This window comes from Camponotus floridanus, unplaced genomic scaffold (genome assembly GCF_003227725.1).
Source record: "Camponotus floridanus strain SB8 unplaced genomic scaffold, Cflo_v7.5 scaffold69, whole genome shotgun sequence".
NCBI lineage: Eukaryota > Metazoa > Arthropoda > Insecta > Hymenoptera > Formicidae > Camponotus > Camponotus floridanus.
In genome coordinates this window covers 640,231-664,810 of record NW_020229837.1, presented here as the reverse complement: position 1 = coordinate 664,810, position 24,580 = coordinate 640,231, and the positions used below count along the sequence as shown (strand labels likewise).

Here is a 24,580-nt window from a genome sequence, read left to right as displayed (position 1 = left end):
TAATTATAAACATTATATAATAAATATAAAATATAAAATTATATAAAAAATTATACAGGGTGTCCTAGACCACCCGTACACCCCTTTTCTTTCAAAAACTAAGCATTTTAGAGAAAAACGTTTTCCACAAAAATTGTATGATTTTGAGGGGAACATAAGATGGTATCATTAGTTTGACCTTGGATGGCATCGTTAAGATCAGGTCAAGGACACCTTTAATTTCTTAAATGGAACCACCTATTTTTTATTGCATATTCTTATAGCTTATGTCAAGAGCTTTCCAAAACACTATAATAAAGTATTTTTTCATCAAGTACTTTCCGAGTTATGAGGGTTGAAATAATTGTTCAATTTTACATAAACCATAAAATATACAATTATACCTCAAAATTATACCACACAATTTTTGTCGAAAACATTTTTCTCTAAAATGCTTAGTTTTTGAAAGAAAAGGGGTAGACGGGTGGTCTAGGACACCCTGTCTAATAGAATGATAGTAAGATAGAAATTGTAATAAATTTAGAAGTAAAATGACCGTAAAATCTAACATTCTCGCGGATTAATTAAGAAAAAAACGAAAAATTCGTACATTTCTCTTTTTCAAGGAAAACTGTCTTAAAAAATCACCGCGAGGGAAAAGACCGTAGGTGAAGAAGGTCCGAGGGAAAGCGTTGTCCAAGATCGTCGCAAGAATCGAATTACGCACGTCATTGAACCCATCCTTTCCGGCTGATTCGCCGACTGATCGGTTTCACGCGGGACACCGGGTACAAGCCGGGAAAGGGAACGTGCAAAAAGAACGTTAAGCGCGCAGACTGCGACCTTGACCGGAGCGGTGTCCGCGCGCGAGACGAGGCGAGGCGAGGCGGACATACGTGCGTCCGTCTAGAGGGGTTCCATTCCCTCTCGGCCGGTCTCGAGCCGATTTCCTTTTCGATACGAACGACTTTTTCGATCGCATAACGTAAAACGCGATTTATACCATAGCGAGGCTAATGATCGTCCGAGTCATACGCGAGAGGCGCGACTTTTTTCTGCTTCGCGTAAAAATTGAATCGAGACGAGACAATGCTCGAGAAATGTATGCATGATTTAATCACTCTTTTTAACATAATAAACGAAAATTAATTTGTAACTTATCGTATCGCGCATGTAGATCTACGAGGAACAATTAGCTTAATTTGATAAGTTTAGGGAGAAATTTTATAAACGGGAGAAAGAGAGAGATGCGTGTATCCTGCATGTGTGAACACCTGTACGTTGCATAGTGAAACGCGTACGTTATTTGGGGAGGCTTAATTACGGGAAGTAATTATATCGAGGAAAGATATAATTATAAATTGACTCAGTAGTAGAAGAGCGATGTATACCTGATGAATCTGGAGAATAAAAAAATTCAGATAGAGAGAAAGGCGTATTAATTACTATTCGTAATTACGACTTATCGCTCTGATAGTGAGAGTTTCCTTTATAAAATAAAGCCGCGAGAGGGACGAGAAGACGAATGCAAAGATTCGTAATCTATCACGAGCCATAAGAGCCAGAATAGCAAGTATACTCAAGGTCAAGGTTAGTCTGGGCACTCCCTTTCGCGTCTATTTTTTCTCGAGAGCCGCTTAACGACCGCCCCTTTCGAACCAAGTCGGGGTTTCGATTTTTCCGAAATGCAACGAAGAGCGGAGTAAAAGCCGGTACCCGCCGATCGCGGGTACAATGCTCTTCGGCGGCTTCGTGATACGGCGCTGAAGGTCGTCGCAAGAAGTCGAGATCCTCGGGAGACTAGAACCGTCTCGCATATACCGGGTGGCGCGATCGAAAACAAATTGCATCATCGATATGTGCGAACTTCGACAAACTTTGTTCTATGATCCACGCAATCGATTTTCTCGATCAATTCTCTTCTTAATCGATCTTCAAAATGAAGTATTTAAATAATTAAATATTACACATGTACACGTATAAAAAAGGTGGAGAACATTATAAAATAATTTTATGTAATTTCATGTAAAATATTATTAATTTTTTAATTAATTATCTTTCTCCTAAATGAGTTAATTGTTATTGGCAACTAAAATAAATTGCCTACCTAATTTCTTGATCGCTTATCCAACTTGTGTATCAAGCGTTATATTTTTTCTCTCGTCCTTGGGCAACATCAGATACTTTCGCATACATAATATATATTCGTCGATTAATTTCACGCGACAATAGTATATTTAAAATATAAAAATATGTGCTTTGGATCATTTATATTGACAATACAATTCAAAACATACATAATATTGTTTAAAATACAGATGTAAAATATTGCAAACGTAAAAAAAGTTAAGAAAAAAAAACTTTATAGAAATTTATCATAAAAGATTTCTTAATAATTTTAAAATATTTTATTGCAAAAAAACAGAGGATACACATAATAGAGATCTATATTAAAAAGAAATAAAAAGGAATTCTATAATGTAACGTCTCCATAAACAAGGAGCAATCTTAAGGAGCCCGAATTTATTCACATTTTACGATACTTTGGAAAAGATCACATCCTAATCTGAACCGATCCAAGAGAGAACAACAAGAACTATCTGTTCTAAACGTACCTGCTCGCTCTTATCAACGTTATACCTGATATAGGTGCAACAGCTAAATCTCATTTTGCTGATTGGAAACGAAAAAAAGATACCTCTCCGTCTTCGGGCATATAAGACGACATTCTCGTCGCTCCAGAAGATCGTGAATGCGCGAAATCTGACGCTATACAGATTAATAATTGCCAAGACAAGCGGGACAGCGCTAAATGCGCTAAATGCGAACCCGCGCGGTTCTGTCGCGACGTACGCAATAATGTCGAGGAGAGCACGCACGCACGCACGCACGCACATCGGGACGATCGAATTCGCGAAGGCGAGGCCCGCGATAATCGCACCCGGCGCGACGACCGAAAGATCCCCGACTGCACTCTCGTATAACTAACTCGCGGCGCGCCGCTCGTCTCGTCGCGTCGCTCGTCGGGACGAACGAAAAACGGACAAAGAGTCTTGTTGCGGGTAGCAAGCGGTAGAACCGCCGGTTCTCGGCCAATGAGAGGAATCGGTACGATCGCCGGCCGGCTAAAACTCTCGACCGGCCGCCGAAGCGCCACGCGATCCCTCGCGAAAAGGAGACCGGATGCGCGAATCCTCCGCGAAAATGGAGGAGGAGACCGGAATCCTTTGCGCAAAAGAGGCGGAGAGAAACGATCCTCTTTTTCATTTCAGAGAAATTTTCGCGCGAAAAAGGAGACGGGATAAGATCCTTCGCAAAAAGTATAAAAGCCTATAAACTTTGTAAAAGATCAAGATTTCGCGTAACGCGAAAATCTTTTACGATAGAAATGCCGGAAAATTATTAATAATATTATTTTTTTTATTTATGATTCTTTTGATTGGATTTAATCGTCTTTCTAAGTAGCATATATTAACGATGGAGGAAATTATAATTGTTTTGTAAAAATGTATACGTTTATATATGCATAGTATTAGATGTATATATTTTTATAAATTATTATTTTGTTATTTTAAAAATATTTTATATTATAATTTTATATTACACTTTATATATTACATTTTTATTTGTATTCATATATATTACATTTATATTACAATTTTATATTATATTTTATATGACAAATTTTATTTAATTAAATATTGTAATTATTTATATGATATATACATTCGATTTACAAAAAAATATAACACAAATATATCAAATATATCAGAAAATTCTCAAATGAAGGAAAAGAGAGAGAGAGAGAGAGAGAAATGTCATGTTACTTATTTTTGCGAAAATTACAAAATGCGCGAAGGGACCGCAGAATTGCGCTATCGAAAGTGACGGAGGCTCGCGATGCCATTCCTGCAAAATTGCAAGACACGCTCGACTGCGTTCCCTTCTACCGTGCACGATGTGCACAACGATAAGAAGGAAACGACGATGTACCGACGACAGGTGCATCTCTGAACGGATTGATTGATGCGATACAATTGATATATGTGGTGCTTGTTATTAATTTAATTTTTTAAATTCTTTTATATAACATATTATCAAGCGCACGCGAAGCATGATGCAAATGTAAATTTCAACCTTGAATGTTAAAATGTAAGGTAAACGCTAAGAGCAATAATAGCATCAGCATTTAAAATATTAAGCAATCATATATATTCGTTAAAAATATCATAATTCAAAATCGCGAGTTGAAAGGAAAGAGTAAATTACTCGATCTTTCTCATGCTCGTGAATAAAATCGATAAAAGGAGATGATTTTACCTTTCATTCTTTCCGATATTAAATTACCTAGATAAGAATCTTTCATCGTAATTAGCACTTTATAAAAGCGCAAAAATTTAGCATTTTATCATAAATTCCCTCCAATTTATTTTAACATTTTATCATAAATTCCTTTCTGCTTATTTATTTTTCAGAATATCAAGAATCGAGAAACACTCGATATCCTCGAGAAATCTCACTCATTCGTCATCGAATTCTACACTAAGAAAAATCGTTTGATTATACCAACAAGACGTATATGATTGAAGGCATTTTGGTCAAACAAGAATTTCTAGTTATCATGATAAGACTCGATTTTTTATAATTAGAACGTTTAATAGATTTTACTATAAGGATTTGGTTAGTATTTTCTGGTTGAATCTATAAAATTTCTTGTTACATTAATTTCTTTGCTTGCCTCTTAACTTAACTCGTATTCAATATTTGCCATAAAATGTATATAAAGAACTAGTATTAACATTAAATTCAAAGTATATTTTTCTTTCTTACGAGCAGTAGTGCCAGAAAGAAGACTCTAGCTCTCTGATTGTGTGTTTTTAAACTGCATCCTCTTCTTGCATCATTGTTTATCAGTTTAATTTCTAACAAACTGAATTTAAAATAATTTATTCAATAATCTGGATTGAATTTATCCAATAATCTTGTTGGAAATTCAAAATATTAAACAGACTTTTGAGATTAGATGGAAAAAATTTTAGACGACTTGGTGCCGGCGAGTTTAATATTATTAACCTGAAAATTTGGTAAATTTAACAGGAAGAAATTAATCAGATTCATCTGGTAATTCCTACAAGAATTCTGCTTCGTCCATTTTCCAACAGACATACTGCTTGAATCTACCAGAATTCTAATTAATGCAACCAGATTTTTTTCTCAGTGTACGATCTCTCCCAGGTCACGATGTCTGCAAGTTGCCATTCGCATTCGACGTCACTCCGAGATCGCGGCAAGGGCGGGAGAGAACCGAACCGGCACGGAAAACGGTTACGAGACGGCAACAGGTGAGACTCGTTACTGCACTCGCGGGGCCTCGACCGCGACCGCGAATTCCCTCCGCGAGCGGAGGGCACTTCGCCGCCATCCGCGAGTGCAAAGAGCGAGCTCTCCTCTCCGCCATTCGCTTCTGCATCCCATCGCCGGCAGGAATCACAGGCAAATTAATCATAAAAGGTATACACATGCGTACGCACAAAAGAGTGCGTTTTTAAAACGCGATTCCCGCGGGCGGTAGCCTATCGCTCGCGGTGGTAGCAGTCGACGCCTGTGCGACGTCGACCGCGCGACACGCGTGGAGAAAAAAAAAGAGACTCAGGGGCGGGAGGGAAGGGGAGGAGGAGAAGAAGAAGAACGCGGAGAACCGGTTCCGCGGGGGTTTCGAGCCTCGACGATTCGTCTGAGCTCGCTCGCTCGTCGTCGTCGTCTCTTCCCAAGAGAGAATGCCTGCTCCGGTGCACCACCTACCTACCTACCTATCTACCTACCTACCTACCTGCTTGCGCCTGTATCCGTCCACCAACCTGCCTGCAGTAGAGCGAAGGGGACCCTCTGCGGAATTCTTGACTCTCTGCTTCTCCTCTCGAAGGGGATACGAGACGACGCTTTCGCTCTCGGATGCAAGGATGCAGTCGGATCCGATGATCTTGGACTCACAGCTTTAGCTTCTGTCTGAAATTTAGTTTTATATTAATAAGAATCGTAACATTCTTATTTCGTTCTCATGTAAATCCTCTAAATTGGAGCCGCGAGCTTCATTAAGGACGCATGTCTTGAATTTTTCGATCGAATAAAAAGAGACAAATTGATCTGACAATGAGACAAAGAAATGACACATTCATGAAGCATTCATGTTAATCTACATTGAGCCTCGATAATGTCCGCAAGCTGTATAATTTCAACGTACGCCGCCCTGACATTTTGAAGAATCCTGATGAAGGCTCGACTCGCATATTTTGTGCATCGCGCGACGACGCACAAATAAACTTTAATAAGCTACAAAACTTGGAGCGCATATATAATGCCAGTTAAAGAAAAAAAATCATCATCAACGAGAGGCACGAGTGTTTTTCACCAAAAAAAAAAAATAAAATAAAATAAAAACTCCGCTCTCATCGAACGCGTACTGTAACTATCACTCGTATACGTGAAGCACTCGCGAACTCGCACATCCATCGTCGTCGAATTGCATTCCTGCACCGGCAGGATTACCGTCACAGTCGATGAGGATCGGTACATGTGGAGCCGATCCGCTCCTTCGTCGGCCACGGCACTGACCTTGGACGGGCGAGCCTTCCAAGCGACGCGACGCGAGCTGCCTTTAAAAGCAGCACTCCTTTCATCGTCGGGCGGAGGAGTGCGCAGGGGTGTATTCCCGAAAAAGCTACCACCTAGGTAGCTAAATATGTTGGCTGTTACGCTTGCGAAGGAATACTTCTCCAGAAAATGTAAAAGGCATGAAAGAGAAGAGCACGTTGACGAAGAGAGTGTGTAAGCTTGTCTCGTTAATTAAATTACTCTCCGAGATCTAATGATTACGAGTTCACAAATCCTAAAATTTGGAATTAAATCTGAATTATTAATTGTGAATTAGCTGTGATTATTATTTAAATAATTAATTATTATTTAATTAATTATTATTTACGATTTATAAAATGAAGGTTATTTGAGGGCACGAAGTAGAGACGACGATTCTCTTTTGTAATATAAAATAAAAGAGCATCTTTAAAATTTTTATCGGAATAAAATAATAAAAATTTTGTTAATCATCCGATTAAATAATACATAATTCATGTACAAGCATCATACTGAATCAGACATTATGCTGCGTTTATTAAGCTTTATCTTTTTTTTACTCTCGCTGCTGAGCTGTTTATACATATTTTTTTATATATAATATTTTTATTTCTCTTTAGAATAACTTATAAATATCATAAAATTAAAAATAGGAAATAGCAGAAAAAATATAAAATATATCTAAATGTAAAAGTGGAATGTCGCCTTGGCATCAGGTGCATCCTAATCCAACTACACTCCTGCGAAGCAGAAGTGCAGGACGAGTTTCCAGCAACTTCCATCGAAGAGAATACAAAGTCACAAAAAGTCCTACGCAAGTCCTACTTCTCTTTCGCCGAACCGCTTCCCTAGTGATAATATAAAACTTTATGAAGAAATTATTTACATAAAACTAATTATTAATTTATATAAATCATGTATAAAACACTAATTTCTCGAATTGAAATCTATAACATAATCGTAATACACAATTTATAATATAATCCTATAATATAATCCTATTATATCCATTTTTTCAAAATTTTCCATCGTTTAACTTTCTCGTTGTTCTATAATTCTATATAATGACATGAAGCTATATATGACATTAAGTAAGAGAATAAATTCTATTGTGTGAACGATAATTTCTATTCTAATCCCATAATAATAACACAAAAGATTAGTATCAGAAATAAATTAATACAAAGATTCTGCATAAACTTAATTATAAATAAAAAGAGAAACTATGAAAAATATGACATTCTTAAAATATAAATAGAATACAGAATATTATAATATTTAATCGTGTTCCAATCTCTTTTCAGACTCTTTTATAAGCGTCATGAATATTTAATGCAAATGAAACTCTCCAACTTAGTTTATTACAAAAACGACACTGTAATAATGATTCTCGCGAGTGACGTAAAATTGACAGGACACAATATTATGCAATAATTAGAGGTTCCAACTGACATTTACGTGATGAGCATCAAGACAGCCAATCAACTATCTTTTATTACTGGTCCATTGCTTACTCATGATCCGTTATCGTTTAAAAGTGCATATAAGATCTCGATGCAATATAATATTCTATGCAATTTCCAAACGAGACAAAAATTATAATTAATCGTTGCTTAGATAAATAAAATATAAAATCACCTTCCGCATACATGGACAAGGAATTCTTATTCTTGACGAATAATCTCGCGTCATCTCAATTAATGATCATCATGGTTCTAAACATGTCGCAGGATCTCTCATCAATCTTGACTTTTGATGGCAGAGAAAACTCAATAATTCGAACTTAAAACACACAGCAATAAGCGGCGACAAGATTGATGATATTATATGCACGAGTCATCGTGAGATTTCGATCGAGTCTCGTTGTCGATCTTTACATTCGTTTGTGATCCTCGAAACTCTTGTCGTTTAGAAATATCTATTTCTTCTAAGCAGATGCTACTTGCTGTCAAAATAATCCGATGATATTATTTTGATAAAAACATCTGAAATTCATAAATCTTTTCAATTTACCGTGAAAAAAAGAGCGATATTTACAACAAGATGGGCAATCATTGCAGCGATCTGCTCGCGAATTAATCGAGGATCTCGCGTTGATCCTCTTCGATCAGATCCGTGAACGATCAAAGCGCACACTGAGAAAAATGAAAGAAATGTCCGATGAAAAGGTAACGAACGGATATTATACCGATCACTTTAATCGGATATCTGATCGGAAAATTCCGAATTTTGAACTTTCTGATCAGATATCAGATCGATATTTTCTGATTGGATATCTGATCGGTTTCTTTTTTTTCCGATTAAAGTGATCGGTATAATATCCGTTCGTTACCTTTTCACCGGCTTTTTTTTCTCAGTGCAAGGAAAGCTTTAAAACAAATCCGACGGTCAAGTTCGCAGCGCACATATCGACGGTATAATAAATTAGCCCTGAGACCGATCAGCTTGGCACGACGCCAATCTCGATGCCGATGGGGCAAAAAGAGAGGAGCGTTCCTCCTCTACGTGGAGCACGTCGAGCGCGGAACACAATCCTGGCCGATGGAAAGTTGGCCTGCGTGCTGCTGCCATAGGAATTTCAACGGGGATATAAGTATAAGAACGCGGAGACGGGGAGTCGTTCGCGGTAGTGTGAGGCACAAACGCGCCACGGCCACCACACCTAGTGCACCCACAACATTGCGACGAGGGACAACACGGCCATGCGCGTCGCAGTGATCGTGAGTACCCCTAAAACGAGAGTATCCTCCAGAGCACCCTTATTCCGGTTCCGTGGCAGGTTATTACGAAAAGTGCATTTACGAAACATGTAAACTTTGGATGAGAAGAACCGTCCGGTTAAATTGAATTTTGACATTTTTACAACCAGAAGCAATTTTGCAAATCTCTGAATTTTTTTATGCATCTGGTTATCTTGAATCTATATCTATATTTCTTCAAAAAATTAGATACGAATAATCATTTTTCTTCTGTGAAATAATGTTTACGAATATCAAATAGTTAATGTATGAAAGGATTTTTTATAACATATTTGAAATTTTGATAAAAAATTAATTGAATTAAAAAATAATTAAATTACTTATTAATTATTTGACAATTTTAATTGCGAATAAATCGAGTAATTATTGAAGCATTAAAAATTCATAGTTTTGCAGGATATGTATAAATTCCTTTGACAATCTCTTTTCTAATTCATTCATATTTTATATCAATAATATAGTCATATTCAAAGTTTACATATATCTGGTTGTACAAAACTTGATCCTATATCCTGTTTTAGAAAAATAAATTATGATTATTATAGCAATAAACGATTATATCTAACCATTATATCATAATATCTTTCGCGCTTATGATTTATTTCTTTTCTATATCTTTGACGTGATGTAATATTAGATAGTAAAACTGTAAAAATAACTCATTTTAATACCATAATTTATTTCTTCCCTATATCTTTAACGTGATGTAATATTAGATGGTAAGACTTTAAAAATATCTTATTTTAGTACCATGTTTCTTAAAATATAGTGTTGATATATGGATACTATCCAATATTACATATTCAATTCAATCTTATATAATACATTTATTGAATATTTTAATTACATAACGTGTTGATTATAAAATATGTTGCTTATAAAATCGATTGACTTTTACCGCGACAAAAAATAAATTATATAACATTCGAGCATAATTTTATCGTAATTTTTTAATTAATTAATATTTTTAAAGTATTATATTATACATAAATACAGATGAATAAATAAATAAATAAAAATAACATAAACACAACAATAAATAAATATACAATAAATACAAATATAAATAAATAAATAAAATATATAAATAGTATAAAATAATTAAAACATCGCGTGCATTAAAACAAATAAACGTAGTCTAATCATAAGTCTTTTTACATTGACCATCTTTTCCTGGCAATTCTTTTTATACCCTCGCATCGTGAAATTACATTCACTTTCTTTTGCGCGTAACAACGCGATTCCACTTGTTACTTTCATTTTTAACCCTCGATCGACACAGTGAAATTTCGGCGACATGTATAATAAGTAGTAGGTACTAGACTTGCGTGCGGCGAATTTAAACACTTGAGCACCTGTAGAAAAGCATGTCAAGTACTTAAACGCGCGCAGTCCGGTGCTCAGACTCGCGTATTTCTTAAGCGAGATAATTTGTTTAATGGAGTTGCGGAACTGTTGTAACATAAATTGCACGAAAATAACACGATTGCATCTACACACTGGTGCACATCATAAGCTTGAATTAGTGTCCCACACTCATTTACTATTTATGAATACATCTAACTTGAAGCTTAAATTTTTTAACGTTTTTATTTATTAAGAAAAAAGGAAACTAATTTGTTAGCAACTCAAAATTTTCTTCATCTGAGAAATAATTAAGAATTCTTAAGCGATTAAAAGCTACCGCTTTTATCGTACGAGAGATCGCTCGCGTGCGTGTACATCATTACAGAAATCATCATGTAACCGGTAAATTAACAAACACGACTTGTGCGTGCGGAGAAAAAGGTCTTTGCCCATATATACGATACTGGTTTCCGCGAGCGGAAGGTCGAGATGAGATTTATACACACCCCGAGCAGCGCCGAAAATCGACTTAATAATTCATGGCGAACGAGTGAAAGCGTTCGGTGTAAGAAAGTCGCAGATTTTTCGCCGTATCTTGCGCGTGCCTCGACTTGGAGAACCGTAAAAGAAAAGAGAATTGGCCGGCTCCACGCCGATGGTTTTACTCCAAGTTGCATCAAACGCGTGCTAGAATTCGCTTAATATTGAGTACATTTGGTCAACGTAAAGTGTATTGCATGCAGGTGTATTTGTATTCCAAAAATTTAATTAATACGATAACTTTTAACGCAATTTGTGTCAAGACTAAAGTCTAATTCGCAAGAAAATTCAAGACATTCTACGTAATTTTTATATATCATGTGTCATATATCTTGTATATCCGTATTTTTATGTATTTTACATGCACACAGAGAAAAAGGACATTCTTGTTTTGATATTTAATTTTAATATGAAAATCTTAAGATTTAAGATTTAATTTTCTTGAATAGAAAAGAAACAATGTTAGATAGAAAATAACATTTTGAAATCAAAGATTATAATTTTCTTAAAGTAGAATCAAATAATTATATATTTTTGAGGTGATAATTACAATATTAAAATAAGACTATAATATTGTTGAAATTTAGAATTATTAAATTCTTCTAAGAAGATTATAAATTGTTGCGTATATATGAAACAATGAACAATGACACTTATTTTTTTTCTGTGCATGTGTAAATGCTTTTCTGTTTTGATTCTTTAAAATGTTTCCTATATTGTGTGTACCATAAAATATATATTGTGTATAAAAATATATATTGAACTCTATAAAGTGGATTTTTAATACGATAAGACTAGGGGGATATCCATAAAACTTAAGAGAAATTTTTAAGTAGTAAAAAAAATTAAAAGATTTTCTCGAATAAAAAAGATTAGGAACAGAAGAAAACATTTTCTGAATATAAAATATTAATAAAAATATAAATTTCTCTCATTATATTAAAGTTCAAGAAAGTGGAAATATAATTTAATAGCTTTTTATTTCATTTCTGGTTTATGTCTGCCTATAAACAACTAAACTCAATCGTATGCTGGAAATATGAAGGAAATATGAAGGAATCGATGAAAGTGAAAGAATTAATAAACGGTTATTCTGATTTCTACCGCATTTCTAATTATATCGCGATTTTTCCGATTCAAACGTACAAAACGCATCCCCCTCCTTTACGTATTTCGTCGTCGTTTAAATGTCACGTCAATTAAATGATTACGCATGTATCTATACGCAGGATCGAAAGAATGCCGCGACTTAAAGCCCTCAAATCGAATCACTTTCTCTTTTCTCTTAAGCGAGACGATTTTGCGTATGTAAGCCGGTGCCGTACTTGTAACGCAAAGCGCAAACCGGAATATCGTGTACATATCGTGGAACAAGTTTCGCGTTACACGCGGGCGTGACGAATAGTTTTTCGCTGCGCTCGTTGCCGTTCATCGATCGGGGAATCGCGATAGAAATTCGTGTAACGCGCAGATAATACTTGTTGTACATTATCATTAGCGTTATACATTATTAACGTCGCGCGATAGAATTGCAAAATAAAAAAAAAAACCTCGACGGAATTACGGTGAAAACTTGGGAAAAATCGTAAATTATAAATTTCACATAATTAGTGTACAATTTAAAGAGCGCAGCAGAAAGTAGTCGATTAAATCGTATCTAGAACACACATATATACATATATTAATCATACAAGAGTATAAAAAGCACCTGACATAATCATTCGTGGGAAACCTTTTGCAATTGTTCACAATAATTGTGCTTTATAATTAATGCATGTAATTAAATTTTTTTTTAAATAGCAAGGATGAAAACGCAATTTTTGATTTTCAGTTTTTGGCGTGCGTCGCCGCATGTTCGGCACAGTTTCCAGAAGGGCAAAAAGGGGCGCCGATCCCTGTACGAGCGAATCGTTATCAAAAATTACCACCTCAATCTCTTCGGCCAAATGCTGGTCCACCTGCCTTCTCTAATCAGCGGCTTCGTCGACCAATCAGCTTCAAGTAATGCATTCGATAATTAATCCTCTCATTTAGCTCGTAAAATAGTTAATCGATAGAGTATGCGATAAAATTATTTTTACATTTGTCGTAATAAATTTGTTTTGATAATATATATATTTCTTTGCTTTTTCCACTGTTGAAAATTATACTAATACAGAAAAATTGAAATGTACGTCGTTATTGCCTCCATATATTAAAATAGAATAGAACCTTGTTAGAGAAAACCTACAATTAGCCATGACGAATAATCGCATACTTAAAGTATTCGCATAATCAGCCTATATCAATAAAGTTATTCGAGCTAGGAAAAGGAAAGGTTGGAAAACCAGTTTGCATGGTGTACGCATATCTATCTGGAAGGTGCAAAATATGCCGCTGTTAATTAATCTAACGGTTCAACTCAGGTTTGATGCAACGTCCGTACTCTTGCGCGGAGCAGGAAATGCGAAATTATCGGCAAGAATTTGAAAATCGTCCGATTACGTAATTACTGACAAATACAAATTTATAGTTTCTGGGTAGGCTTGCAAAACGAAACAAGAAAAAATAGAAATACCGTTCCATATGCGTGGTCACAGATATGTAAATATATAAATAGAAAAAGAGAGAAATATAAAAAAAATAATAATCTTTACAGTTGACAGTTCTACATATATTTTGTTTACAATCCTCATTTTTGCGAATTTACAGAAAGGGTAAAATATTAATAATATACATATTTAAAAAAATATGTAATGTATAATTTAACAGCACACACATTTTAGAAATAACTATAAGTACTTTTAAAAACAATAACACACACGTGCTATAAAAAATATAAACACAGAAAAAAAGGACATTCTTATTTTGAAAATATATTTAGTTTTAACATGGAAATCTTGAAATGAGATTATATCGCGTTAATTTAAGAAAAATATAATTGCTTGAATAATTGCTTACTTGAATGAAGCCATTTTATATAGTTCAATCGAGAAACATATATTCTCATGATTTAAGATTTAATTTTCTTGAATGGAAAAGAAACAATAATGGATAGAAAATAACATTCTTAAATCAAAGATCATAATTTTCTTAAAGTAGAATTAAATAATTACATATTCTTGAGGTGACAATTACAATATTAAAATAAGACAATAATATTGTTGAAATTTAAAATTATTAAATTCTTCTAAGAAGATTAGAAATTGTTGCGTATGTACGAAACAATGAACGCGTTAGTTAAGTATATAAGTTTCGATTTGACACTTCGTTTTTTTTCTGTGTACCTGTCAAATGATTAAAATGATTAAAATTACAGACCTCGTGGACCTGGGGACGACACACCCGCTACATTCCGTCCACTTCGACCGAATTTGCCGGCGACCGCGCCGATATTCTCGCATAATGTGAAGCCGGTGAACGAAGTGCCCGAGGACGAGGAGGTGTCGCGCGATTCCATCCGCGACGATGAGGATCTAAGCCAGGAACCGAACAGCGAGGAAGAGGTGAGCGAGGAAGTGCCACGCGTGCCACCACCGGTGCGACCGCTCGGCGCCCCGGCATCGCCGACTCCTGGACCACCAGCGTATCGTCCACCCCAGGTGACAGTCACGCCGACGAGCGTTGCCCGGCAAACCTTCGCGACGTCATCCCCACAGCCCGTTCAGTATCGTCCAACGCAGAAACCCACGAAAGCCCCGAGGAAGCAGATCGTCGACGATGTCGCATTCAGGCAACCGATCAAGCCGCCGCCTAAGCCGGTGAAACCGTCCCAGGCTTTCGAGATTCGCGGCAAGAAGCCGGTAGCGCAGGTAAGATCGAAGCCGATCCGAAACTCGTCCTCGGAAATAGCATCAATTCCCGATTTATCAAAACAAGGATGGAATGTTTAGATGACAAATTTTTATGTCGAATTTTTCAACGTTCATAAAAATATCGATTGTGCGAATTATTATTTGAAGTTGACAGATGAAAGCCGGAATCATCCGCTCGCTCTTCTCAATAATCGATAATTCATAAAATGCGGTCGAGAGAAACCTGTTCAGGTATTACATAACGCTCGTCAAATTTACGGAACGACAGTATGGCAGTGTCTTTAAACGAGCCTTAGGTCATACCAACTTCGTAATGCGCTGTGGACCGTGAAAGTTACCCTGGAACTCTTTTTTTTTTTCCTTGGGAAAGCATTGATAAAATGTTCGAACGTATTATGATTACGAGGCTCCATAAATAAAAATGTATTACAGATTATCAGGAGATATCAACACGACAACGAGGACGGTTCCATCACGTGGGGCTTCGAAAACGACGACGGGTCGTACAAGGAGGAGACGATCGGCGTGGATTGCATAACGAGTGGCAAATACGGATACATCGATCCGGACGGACTCCGACGCGAATACACGTATGAGACCGGGATCAAGTGCGATGAAGAACAACGCGAGGAGGAGGAGGAGAACGGTTTCGTGGATTACCAGGAGAACAAGCTGGTACTTCCAGACGGAAAGACCATCGATCTCTCGTCAATGGGCAAAAAGCAGGCGCGCCGGCCTCAATTTCAGTACAGAAATTAAGAGAAGAGATTAACTCGCGTTTCCATGCACACTCGCCATCGTTCTCGTCGCCCTTAACGCGTATCGTAACTCGAGAGAATCATATTCGTGTATTTTTTTATGATTTAATTAAAGTTGATAAGTTATCTAGAACTTAGCATGGTACCATTAATACGTACTGTAATACATGTAAGATTATGCATTTAGTGTAAATGACGTTTAATAAATAAGTTAATGTGTATATATATAAATCAAGATATATTAATAATATCCACACATGACATTGTCAGCATAAAATGAGCGGAAATATATGGAGATTGATGCAATTCTTCACAATTTTACATGTCGCATAACAATACTAAGTGAAGAAATTGCCCTTTTTTGTTAAAGTTTTTCCGAAAGAAAATAAAGATAGATAGATGTTTATCTTAAATAAAATACATTTACGAAGATAACTCGTGCGTATATATATGTATACATATATAATCTTATTCTAATATATTTGTAATACTTTACACACACGACAATCATTTCTTCCTATATCGGTAGCGAATCGAATTACACATTCGGAAAACTACAATAATTTATTTCATTGAACACTTACCGATGTTGAAGTTATTTCATCGATCGTCTTATTATGCATAGTAATATCTATAGTAATATTCGCCAGATCTCTTTAACTAGACATTGATATCGGTGTATACCGTGAAATGTGTACTTGTATAGATTCAAAATCTTAGTAAAGTTAACAAAAATAGTAAATATAGTTATACGCGCGAGTCGTAATAGAAAGTATTAGGTACTCTTCGTAACAAATTATTCCTTGATATAAAGAATCTCGTGAACATCATCATACGAGATTACGCATATCGAGTAACGCCATACAATGATTTGATATGATGATTAATACGGTGAATATGTTCATTGCGAGCCAATAGACTGACTCAAGAATTAAATAATCTATCTGTATACGTGTATGTGTGTGTTTGTGTATATGTGACCACATATAACATTATTCTATTAATTTTTTTCTCAGTATAATTTGCACAAATGTAACTATATTTTTTATCCCTCCAAGGAATCGCGAAGCGTAATATCGAACACAATCTAGAAAATTTATACGACAGTCTAAGAAGGCTACATACAACAAGAAGGAGAATACTGTATTTCGGTATTTCAATTTATGGATGCTCTGTCCTTGTTTGCAATTCAAATATACTCTTGAGACTCATATTTTATATAGAGATAATGCTTCACTATTATCTCTCTACATTCATGCATTTGTATTTATATAAGACAAGATTAGCTGGACCAATTGCAAACAAGGACCGAGAAGATTAAAATAGATCTAACAGTCGCACCAGCACTCGATATCGCGTCCGAGTCTCGCTGTGCCATGATGCGTGAAAACGTTGCTTCAATTTCAACAATGATTTAAAATATAGTTTCAACAACGTATATGTATGTATATACATATAGATCTGTATGTGTATGTATGTACATGTACATCGTCGTATAAATAACATCAAATAGAATCGATCGAGCAAAAATGCGGCAAACATTATTACAAAATATTAACAATCGTTGTTCGATGGAGGATAATGCATACATGAGCGCATCGCCTCTTCGTGTTAGAATATAAGTCAACGATACGCTATAGCGTAGTGTAGATTATTGCCTTGTTACAAGTACAAAAAGAGAAGAAAGTAGAGGAAAGGAAAGTCGAGTGTACGCGTGCGTGGGTGTAAATAAACGAATGTACGCACGCACAAAAATACACGCGACGCACACGTGCGAGCAAACGGAAAAAGCGTTGAGCCGAGAAAAGCACGCGTCGTGCGTGTCGCGATTTGAGATTCGACACGAGAAAGAAACATGCCGAAGTTACAAAAGAGCTGGCCCCGCACAAAGGTAACGATATGTATCGATCGATCAATCAGTCCAATCGGTCGACCGGTGGTCCATCTGCTTCGGGACCCATCCCTCCCTTGGATTTTAATACGCTGGACTGGTGACGGTGGATACTTGTTTCGGTGTATGCTGACCCTGCGCCAACCCACCGCTCTTTACGGCGTGGAACTTGAGCCAAGCGTCGTAACCGTACGCCACCATCGCGCAAAAACCGAAAAACTGTGGGAAATATAATATGTCTCAATATAAAAAAGCTTATGTACTATTTTCAAGAAATATCCTAAGAGTACGAAACTCGAAAAGATGTCTACACTAGATTTGTCCTTAATATCATTATTTTTTTATATTTTTCAAGGATTTATATTTTTCCCTTTGTTTCGATAAAAATAACTTAAATGGTGTTATCGACATCTTTTCGATATTTGCGTTATTTATACAAGGCATAATAATAATGAAAATAATAATAATAATATATATAGAATTCTCATGTACCGCTGCAACACCGAAGGCCTCGGTGTGACGTGCGTAATCAGCTGCGAGGGAAGCGGCCAATAAATAGAAAACTGTCCATATCGTGCAGAATACGAATTCCTAAAAATATTATATAATAAATTAGATATAGATAATATTTTCGATAAGGATAAAAATTGTTAAACTGTACTCGGGCGTGGCTGAATTCGCGTAACGATACAATGGATGCGCAATCTACCGATTCTGGGAGATGTTACGCGGTATTACGAGACGCGCCACGTAATGCTACGTATACTACATCTCTATGTGTGCGCTTTTAAAAAAGGATAATCCGATTATGAGTGATTATTGGATCCAGCACAGAGACGATGGCTGTCCTCGTTACGTCGCTCACGATCGATCGTTCACCCGTGAGTGTAAAAGTTGGAATGACACAGATCGATTTTTAGATTCCTGCGTGCAAACTTTCTAACAAGCTTTCACTCCCTGGTTCCCGCGTATCACGAATATTACATGCGTATATCCACACGTCTCATATATGTTTATCGAACGTATACGACCCACCAGTCGCCTACTTATTTCTATTTACATTTATTTTAGGCGCATATCTCTTCGCGCGGACAAAATAGAAAAATCTTGCCAGAGGATACGAATCAGCAGCTAGCGACAACTAACTACCGAAAACTTACAATCTTAAGCCACGGGATTCTGGAAAACTTTTCGATGATGTGGAACAAGTAGAAGACAAGCAGGATTCCAGTAAACCAGAAACCAATCATGGATACGGTATTGAACCATCCTCCCCGGCTATGGCTGCTGTGACTTGACACCGTTATGCATATAAATCCCAGGAGATTTAGCACCTGAAAGAAGAGCCCAACGATTATCATTCAAGAAATTCTGTGTTACCCAGGTATGCAAAATACTATGTAGGTATAAAGCCTCACGGTTCTCGCAATCGACATGAGATTTAAGAATCCATTGTGGTCTATGACGCAACGAGATGTTTATACCATTGTAATCTTAACTAACGATACGAACGCATGTTTATATGCATTGTATACATTTAATAGGGCAAACTTATTTACATCTTTCTTTAAATCTTTTAGTAATTTTTAGTATAATTTCGATTAACAAGTTATTAGTTTTCACATAAAAAATTATACATGGATTAAAAATATAATATATAATATAATTATATATATGTATATTATTCATAAATATATATATAATTATATTATTTAAGATTTATGGTATTAAAAAAAAGATTCAAAGATTCTCGCGGATAATTTTTCAGATTAATCAATATAAACTTTCAGTTTAACAACTAATTTATAGAAAATATTATGTTGAAACACTATTTATATTGAGGCATTAGCAGTACCTTTTCAAGAATAATATGGAATATTGATGTTGCGTTTGCATAAAAACTTCCCTCTCTAGAAAAAGAAATGCATGGACTTACCACTTGCACGATTTTTAAAATTCCAGGCAATGTCCTCGCGTATGACGGATCAAACCGTATATTGGGCTGGGTGGTCGTAGTGGTAGTCGTCACGGTGGTCGTGGTGGTGTGCTGCCCCGGGAAGCCTTGATCCATCGTCTCCGGTTATTCTAAAACTGTAACATAACAAATATATGCACTAACGTCACATGTTTACGTCACTGCTTTATAAGTTACCGCCACCTGACTCGATATCCGAGATGACGTTGGTGATACTTTGCAAGGACACATCTAAGTGCTCATTGAGCATTGATTGATTCAGGAAAGAAGGATTAGAAAGGGAAATGAACCCTAATATAAACAAATAATACGAAGGCCCATCGATGGTGATACACATACAAGTGTAGGAGAAAAGGTGTCACATTGTAGATATATGCATAAACACGTGCATTCATCATGTATGAATGTGAAGCATTGTTTCTTCAAGCATGTATATTCGATTGCATAAAAACACTCCAGTTTTTTGAGTGTTATTATTTTCATTTTTATCACAAAATATCGCGGGATTTGACAAATTATAATGGAATTTAAAGTTAGATTTAAATATAAAAATTGTGAATAATCATTAATAATTATTTAAATCTGTTAAATATTTTTAAAACTTTGACAATATTTTGAGATTTTAATCTGAAATGATTTACTTTAATGATATATCTTGAAAATATTTAATTAAAAATTTAAATTTACGAAGAATAAAGAGCGCAATCAAGTTATAAATCCTAGATTAAAATATCTTTTTAAAAATGTAAAATTCCTTCTGTCAAAAAATACCAAAAAAAATACAATGATCCAAGATATTTCTTGTATTTTCAAGACATGCTCAGGAATTATTATTTATACTATCTTTTAATTATATATATATAGCTCAAGTTTATTTCGAATTAAACGCACGATTTAATGCAATATCGATGTAATATCTGCCTTTACATATTTCCATCTAATCGATAGCAATTTTATTCACGACTATTATATACTTTCTCACTTGCTTATACATATTTATCGATGACAAAGTACAGCGTTCTCAATTTATAAGATTTTGTTGTTCGAACAAGCAGCCATGATTTTCATTAACCTTATTTAAAAAATGTAACTCGCCGAGAACCAAAAAGTGAGACAGGCACACATAAGAGCGAGCAAGATAGAATGACATTTGACGAAATTAGTTATTTTGACTTTCGCTATTGCAGATAAGAAGTTTAAAACTCGTTCACTCGATAAATGAGGAAGATAACTCGCGATCTTTATAACCGGAGTAAAAATCGATCGGAGTATTATACGTGCTATGGCACGACACATTCCAATCTCTTTACCGTAATAATTCACCGAGATCATTTTCCATTAAACCTCACATTTCCCATTCATGCCAGATGATGTGACATTAAAAATTTCTATAATTCCCATAAAATTATCATTTGCATCATTATAATTGCTCACTGTTCAAATTGCTCAGCACGTACTCTGTAACCGTGATCGATTGACTTATACATACACGAACACCAGCACGCATGCTCCATACCTGAATAAGTGATTTGTCGCAATTGCCGCTATTAATGTTCAATTAATGTCCTGCGAGAGGACACCGCGTCGGAGATATGCACCGCGATCGACACCGAAGGACGCGAAAATGAAAACGCCACGCGGATTATGAGAGTTATCGATTACGGGAGCTATCGTGCAGGCATGAAAGGCGTAAACGCGGTTGCGTCGACGATAACGACAGATGATCGATGCGCGCGCGTCTGGTTCCCCGAAACTCCCGGTTGCGAGATTCCATCGAAATTATTTCCGAAAATTATCGTCGCGACGAGGAGAGGATATAAAACGCAGCGATTACGCTTCATTTTTTTTTTCATTCGAAATCCATGATTTGAGGACGCGGAGGTCCTCGCGAGGACCGAGTGACAGGAGCAAAACTATCCGCTTGATCGCAAGGCGCCTCGGTTGAGATCTCGGAAGAGATGCTCGGGTTACAGACCGCGGTATTATGTCAGTCGAAGCGCACGCTAGAGGAGAGAATTACTTAATCTCATGGCGTGAGATCATCCCGACTGGAAATAGATAGTGACAGTTCACGAGGCGCGGCCGCAACACGTGGTCATTAAATCCACCTACTCGACGGGATGAGTGAAAATATTCTTATTTAGGTTACGTGTCAAAACGTCCTCTTCGAGGAATTTTACTCGAATGATCGGCTCGAAATCAGTCGGGAATGCTCGAAGGAATTTCGAAGCGATCATCGGAGGAAAATTTTCTTCAGAGATGACGTTTCGGAATGTAACCTTAGTGTAATGTGAGTATTGCGTCGTTTAAATGATTGCATGTGCAATGACTATGTCGTGTATGTGTGTGCGTGTGCGTGTTATTACTCATATTACATATATAATCATCTCATCCAATATATACTTTATCTTATTATTATTTATAATTTAAAATCTTTTCACACTACACAGAAAAAAAGGACATTCTTGTTTCGAAAATATATTTAGTTTTAACAAGGAAATCTTGAAACGAAATTATATTTATAATGATATAAAAATTAAAGAAAAATATAATTGCTTGAATAATTGTTTACTTGAATGAAGCCGTTTTATATAGTTCAATCAAGAAAAATATTTATGATTTAAGATTTAATTTTCTTAAATGGAAAGAAACAATGTTAGACAGAAAATAATATTTTTAAATCAAAGATTATAATTTTCTTAAAGTAGAATTAAATAATTATATATTCTTGAGGTGACAATTAAAATATCAAAATAAGACTGTAATATTGTTGAAATTTAAAATTATTAAATTCTTCTAAGAAGATTATAAATTGTTGCGTATATACGAAACAATCTACGCGTTAGTTTAAGTATATAAGTTTTGATTTGACACTTATTTTTTTTTCTGTATAATGATAAATTTTCTGACCGAAAATTCACGAGTAAAAAGAAAATAATTCTCACACATGAGTAGTTTGACAAGTTTAAAATTAGTAAATCGAATTTTTAAAATTTTTGTTAAATACTAATAATTATAGATATATAGATAATTATATAGATAATTATCCTGAAAAGTTAAATCTTTATCATAATATCGTCACATCTGATGCATAATGAAATGCATTAATCTCCTTTGAAAATGCATTTCCAATTATATTGTATTATTGATGTGAATCATATCTCATTACGAGTCATTATATTTATACATTGATGAGAGTCATTATTCTTTTCACTGGCAAAGGTTTCAATACCGGATATCACATATACAATGTTATCTCCGAGATAATATAAAATTACCATGAAACACATCTGTATCGAGTTGAATTCTAATGAAAAATATTTGTTTGCGACTCTAGAAATTACTATGGAATATATACGTATGAATTAAATCCTAATGAAAAATACTAGTTTGCGATTCTAGATCACGCGATTCGAAGTATAAATTAAAGTCGCGCGACGATATACTCGCGATGCTAAACGGAAGATCTCATCGTTTATTCCGATTGAAGGGAAATATAGGCGATGGCACGCGAGTGGAAAAAGGAATGCATGCGTTTGCTAAACGCGCGTGGGTGGAGGAACATCGAGATTCGCGCGCGCATATCGCTGTCTTACCAAGAAGATACGGGAAATGTCAAATTTAACAGGGATTTGCTGCGTGGAAAGGAAGGACGCTTGATAAACGAGACGCCATATCGTGTGTCGCGCAAAGTGTCATCGATTTGCACGAATTTGGTCGTTTCCACGGCGTTCGCTTATTAATAATTACAGCTGGCTTGTGGATCAATCCCGCGTTAAGCCGTATGAAAAAATATTTTAGAAAATAACGATAAAATAATATAATAATACAGTCACCTTCCGAATTAATCTAGAATTTTATAATAAAATATTCACATTAATTATAATAAAATATTAATTTACAATAAAATATTCACATCAATTATAATAAAATATTGCATTAGTCACTATGCATCGTGGATGGAAAGCTCCTTAATTGCTTCTAATCAACCTAATGACAAAATTACGATATAAGCAACCTAAACACAATTCTCATCTATGCAACAATAGACCGATACGCGCAAAACACAAACTTACGCAAGAATGTTTATCGAATTGTTCTCCGAGTTTTCTTTTCTTTTTTTACACAAACTACGTCGAACACACGAGAGAGATCGCGAAAGAGTTTCGCTCGCGCCAAGTCCACGAAGCTACGCCCCGCGTTGTTTCTCACGCACAAGGTGAGAGAGGAAGACGGGACGAGCGACGTACACGTCGAATTAACACGGTTATCGACTAGGCGCACGTCAAGGAGGTCGTGTCGACTCGTTTAGAATCGAGTCGTGCGAACGGACGTCAGCTGGGAGAGCCGAGGCTGAAAAACGCACGATTCGCACGTGTGTGCGTGCGTCCTCGCACACACACACACACACTACAAAAATAATCCCCCAAGTTCGACGACGCGAGAATCAACTTACCGTATTGTTATTATCCTTCCACCTGTTACTGCACTCTTGCTTCGCGCCTCGTCCTCGATCGCTCCACCTCCTTCCGGGAATCGCCGCTGTCACTTTTTTCTCTCTTTTCGGCGTCCTCTCCTCCAGCAACGCTCGGCTAGTGAGCTGACGCAACGAAGCGTCGTAAAACTCGGCCGATCTATGCACGCGATTGCTCTCGAGCCTCCACTCCGCGTCCCGGCGTGTCACGCGTTCCCCTCTCTCGCTCTCTCTCTCTCTCTCTCTCTCTTCCCCACACTTGTCGAGCTCCTCGCTCTCGTCCTTGAGGCGCGAGAAGACGAGAATCGCGCCCGCGTCGACGTTACTCGCTGAACGAAATGAAGTTTGCGCGCGTCTCCCGACGTCCTACTACGAGCGTGCCTGATGAAACTGACCGGAACCCATTGGCCGCCTTTCGAAACTGCCGACCATC

The 24,580-nt window shown here is 36.3% G+C and overlaps 2 protein-coding genes across 4 annotated transcripts; one reads left to right on the top strand and one right to left on the bottom strand.

Annotated features, from left to right (window-relative positions):
- The first annotated feature begins 9,135 nt into the window (after nucleotides 1-9,135).
- LOC105257450 (vegetative cell wall protein gp1) lies at nucleotides 9,136-15,859 on the top strand. Its single transcript, XM_011268056.3, is given in 5 exon segments — nucleotides 9,136-9,285; nucleotides 9,288-9,329; nucleotides 13,087-13,256; nucleotides 14,554-15,046; nucleotides 15,482-15,859. Coding segments are annotated over 5 exon segments (1,167 nt in total). The 5' UTR covers nucleotides 9,136-9,150; the 3' UTR covers nucleotides 15,809-15,859.
- Nucleotides 15,860-15,930: 71 nt separating this feature from the next.
- LOC105257451 (CKLF-like MARVEL transmembrane domain-containing protein 4) lies at nucleotides 15,931-24,561 on the bottom strand. 3 transcript variants are annotated; one of them, XM_011268059.3, is made up of 5 exons: nucleotides 24,130-24,561; nucleotides 19,635-19,789; nucleotides 18,859-19,032; nucleotides 18,191-18,289; nucleotides 15,931-17,917 (listed from the first exon to the last, which is right to left on the bottom strand). In XM_011268059.3, the coding sequence occupies exons 2-5, from the start codon at nucleotides 19,767-19,769 to the stop codon at nucleotides 17,783-17,785; spliced, it is 543 nt and encodes a 180-aa protein (XP_011266361.1). In that variant the 5' UTR covers nucleotides 19,770-19,789; nucleotides 24,130-24,561; the 3' UTR covers nucleotides 15,931-17,782. The 3 variants fall into 3 exon arrangements, with proteins under 3 accessions (XP_011266361.1, XP_011266362.1, XP_011266363.1); XM_011268060.3 differs by lacking the exon at nucleotides 24,130-24,561 and adding an exon at nucleotides 23,750-23,951; XM_011268061.3 differs by lacking the exon at nucleotides 24,130-24,561 and adding an exon at nucleotides 21,190-21,339.
- Nucleotides 24,562-24,580: the final 19 nt, after the last annotated feature.

What these genes read in the sequence shown, in the direction of transcription:
- LOC105257451 (XM_011268059.3), bottom strand. Translation starts at nt 19,769, where the DNA reads ATGGATCAAGGCTTCCCGGGGCAGCACACCACCACGACCACCGTGACG. An exon ending in TTTTAAAAATCGTGCAAGTG is followed by an intron (nt 19,033 to 19,634) that starts GTAAGTCCATGC and finishes CTCTTCTTTCAG; the next exon opens with GTGCTAAATCTCCTGGGATT. An exon ending in GAATCCCGTGGCTTAAGATT is followed by an intron (nt 18,290 to 18,858) that starts GTAAGTTTTCGG and finishes TAATATTTTTAG; the next exon opens with GAATTCGTATTCTGCACGAT.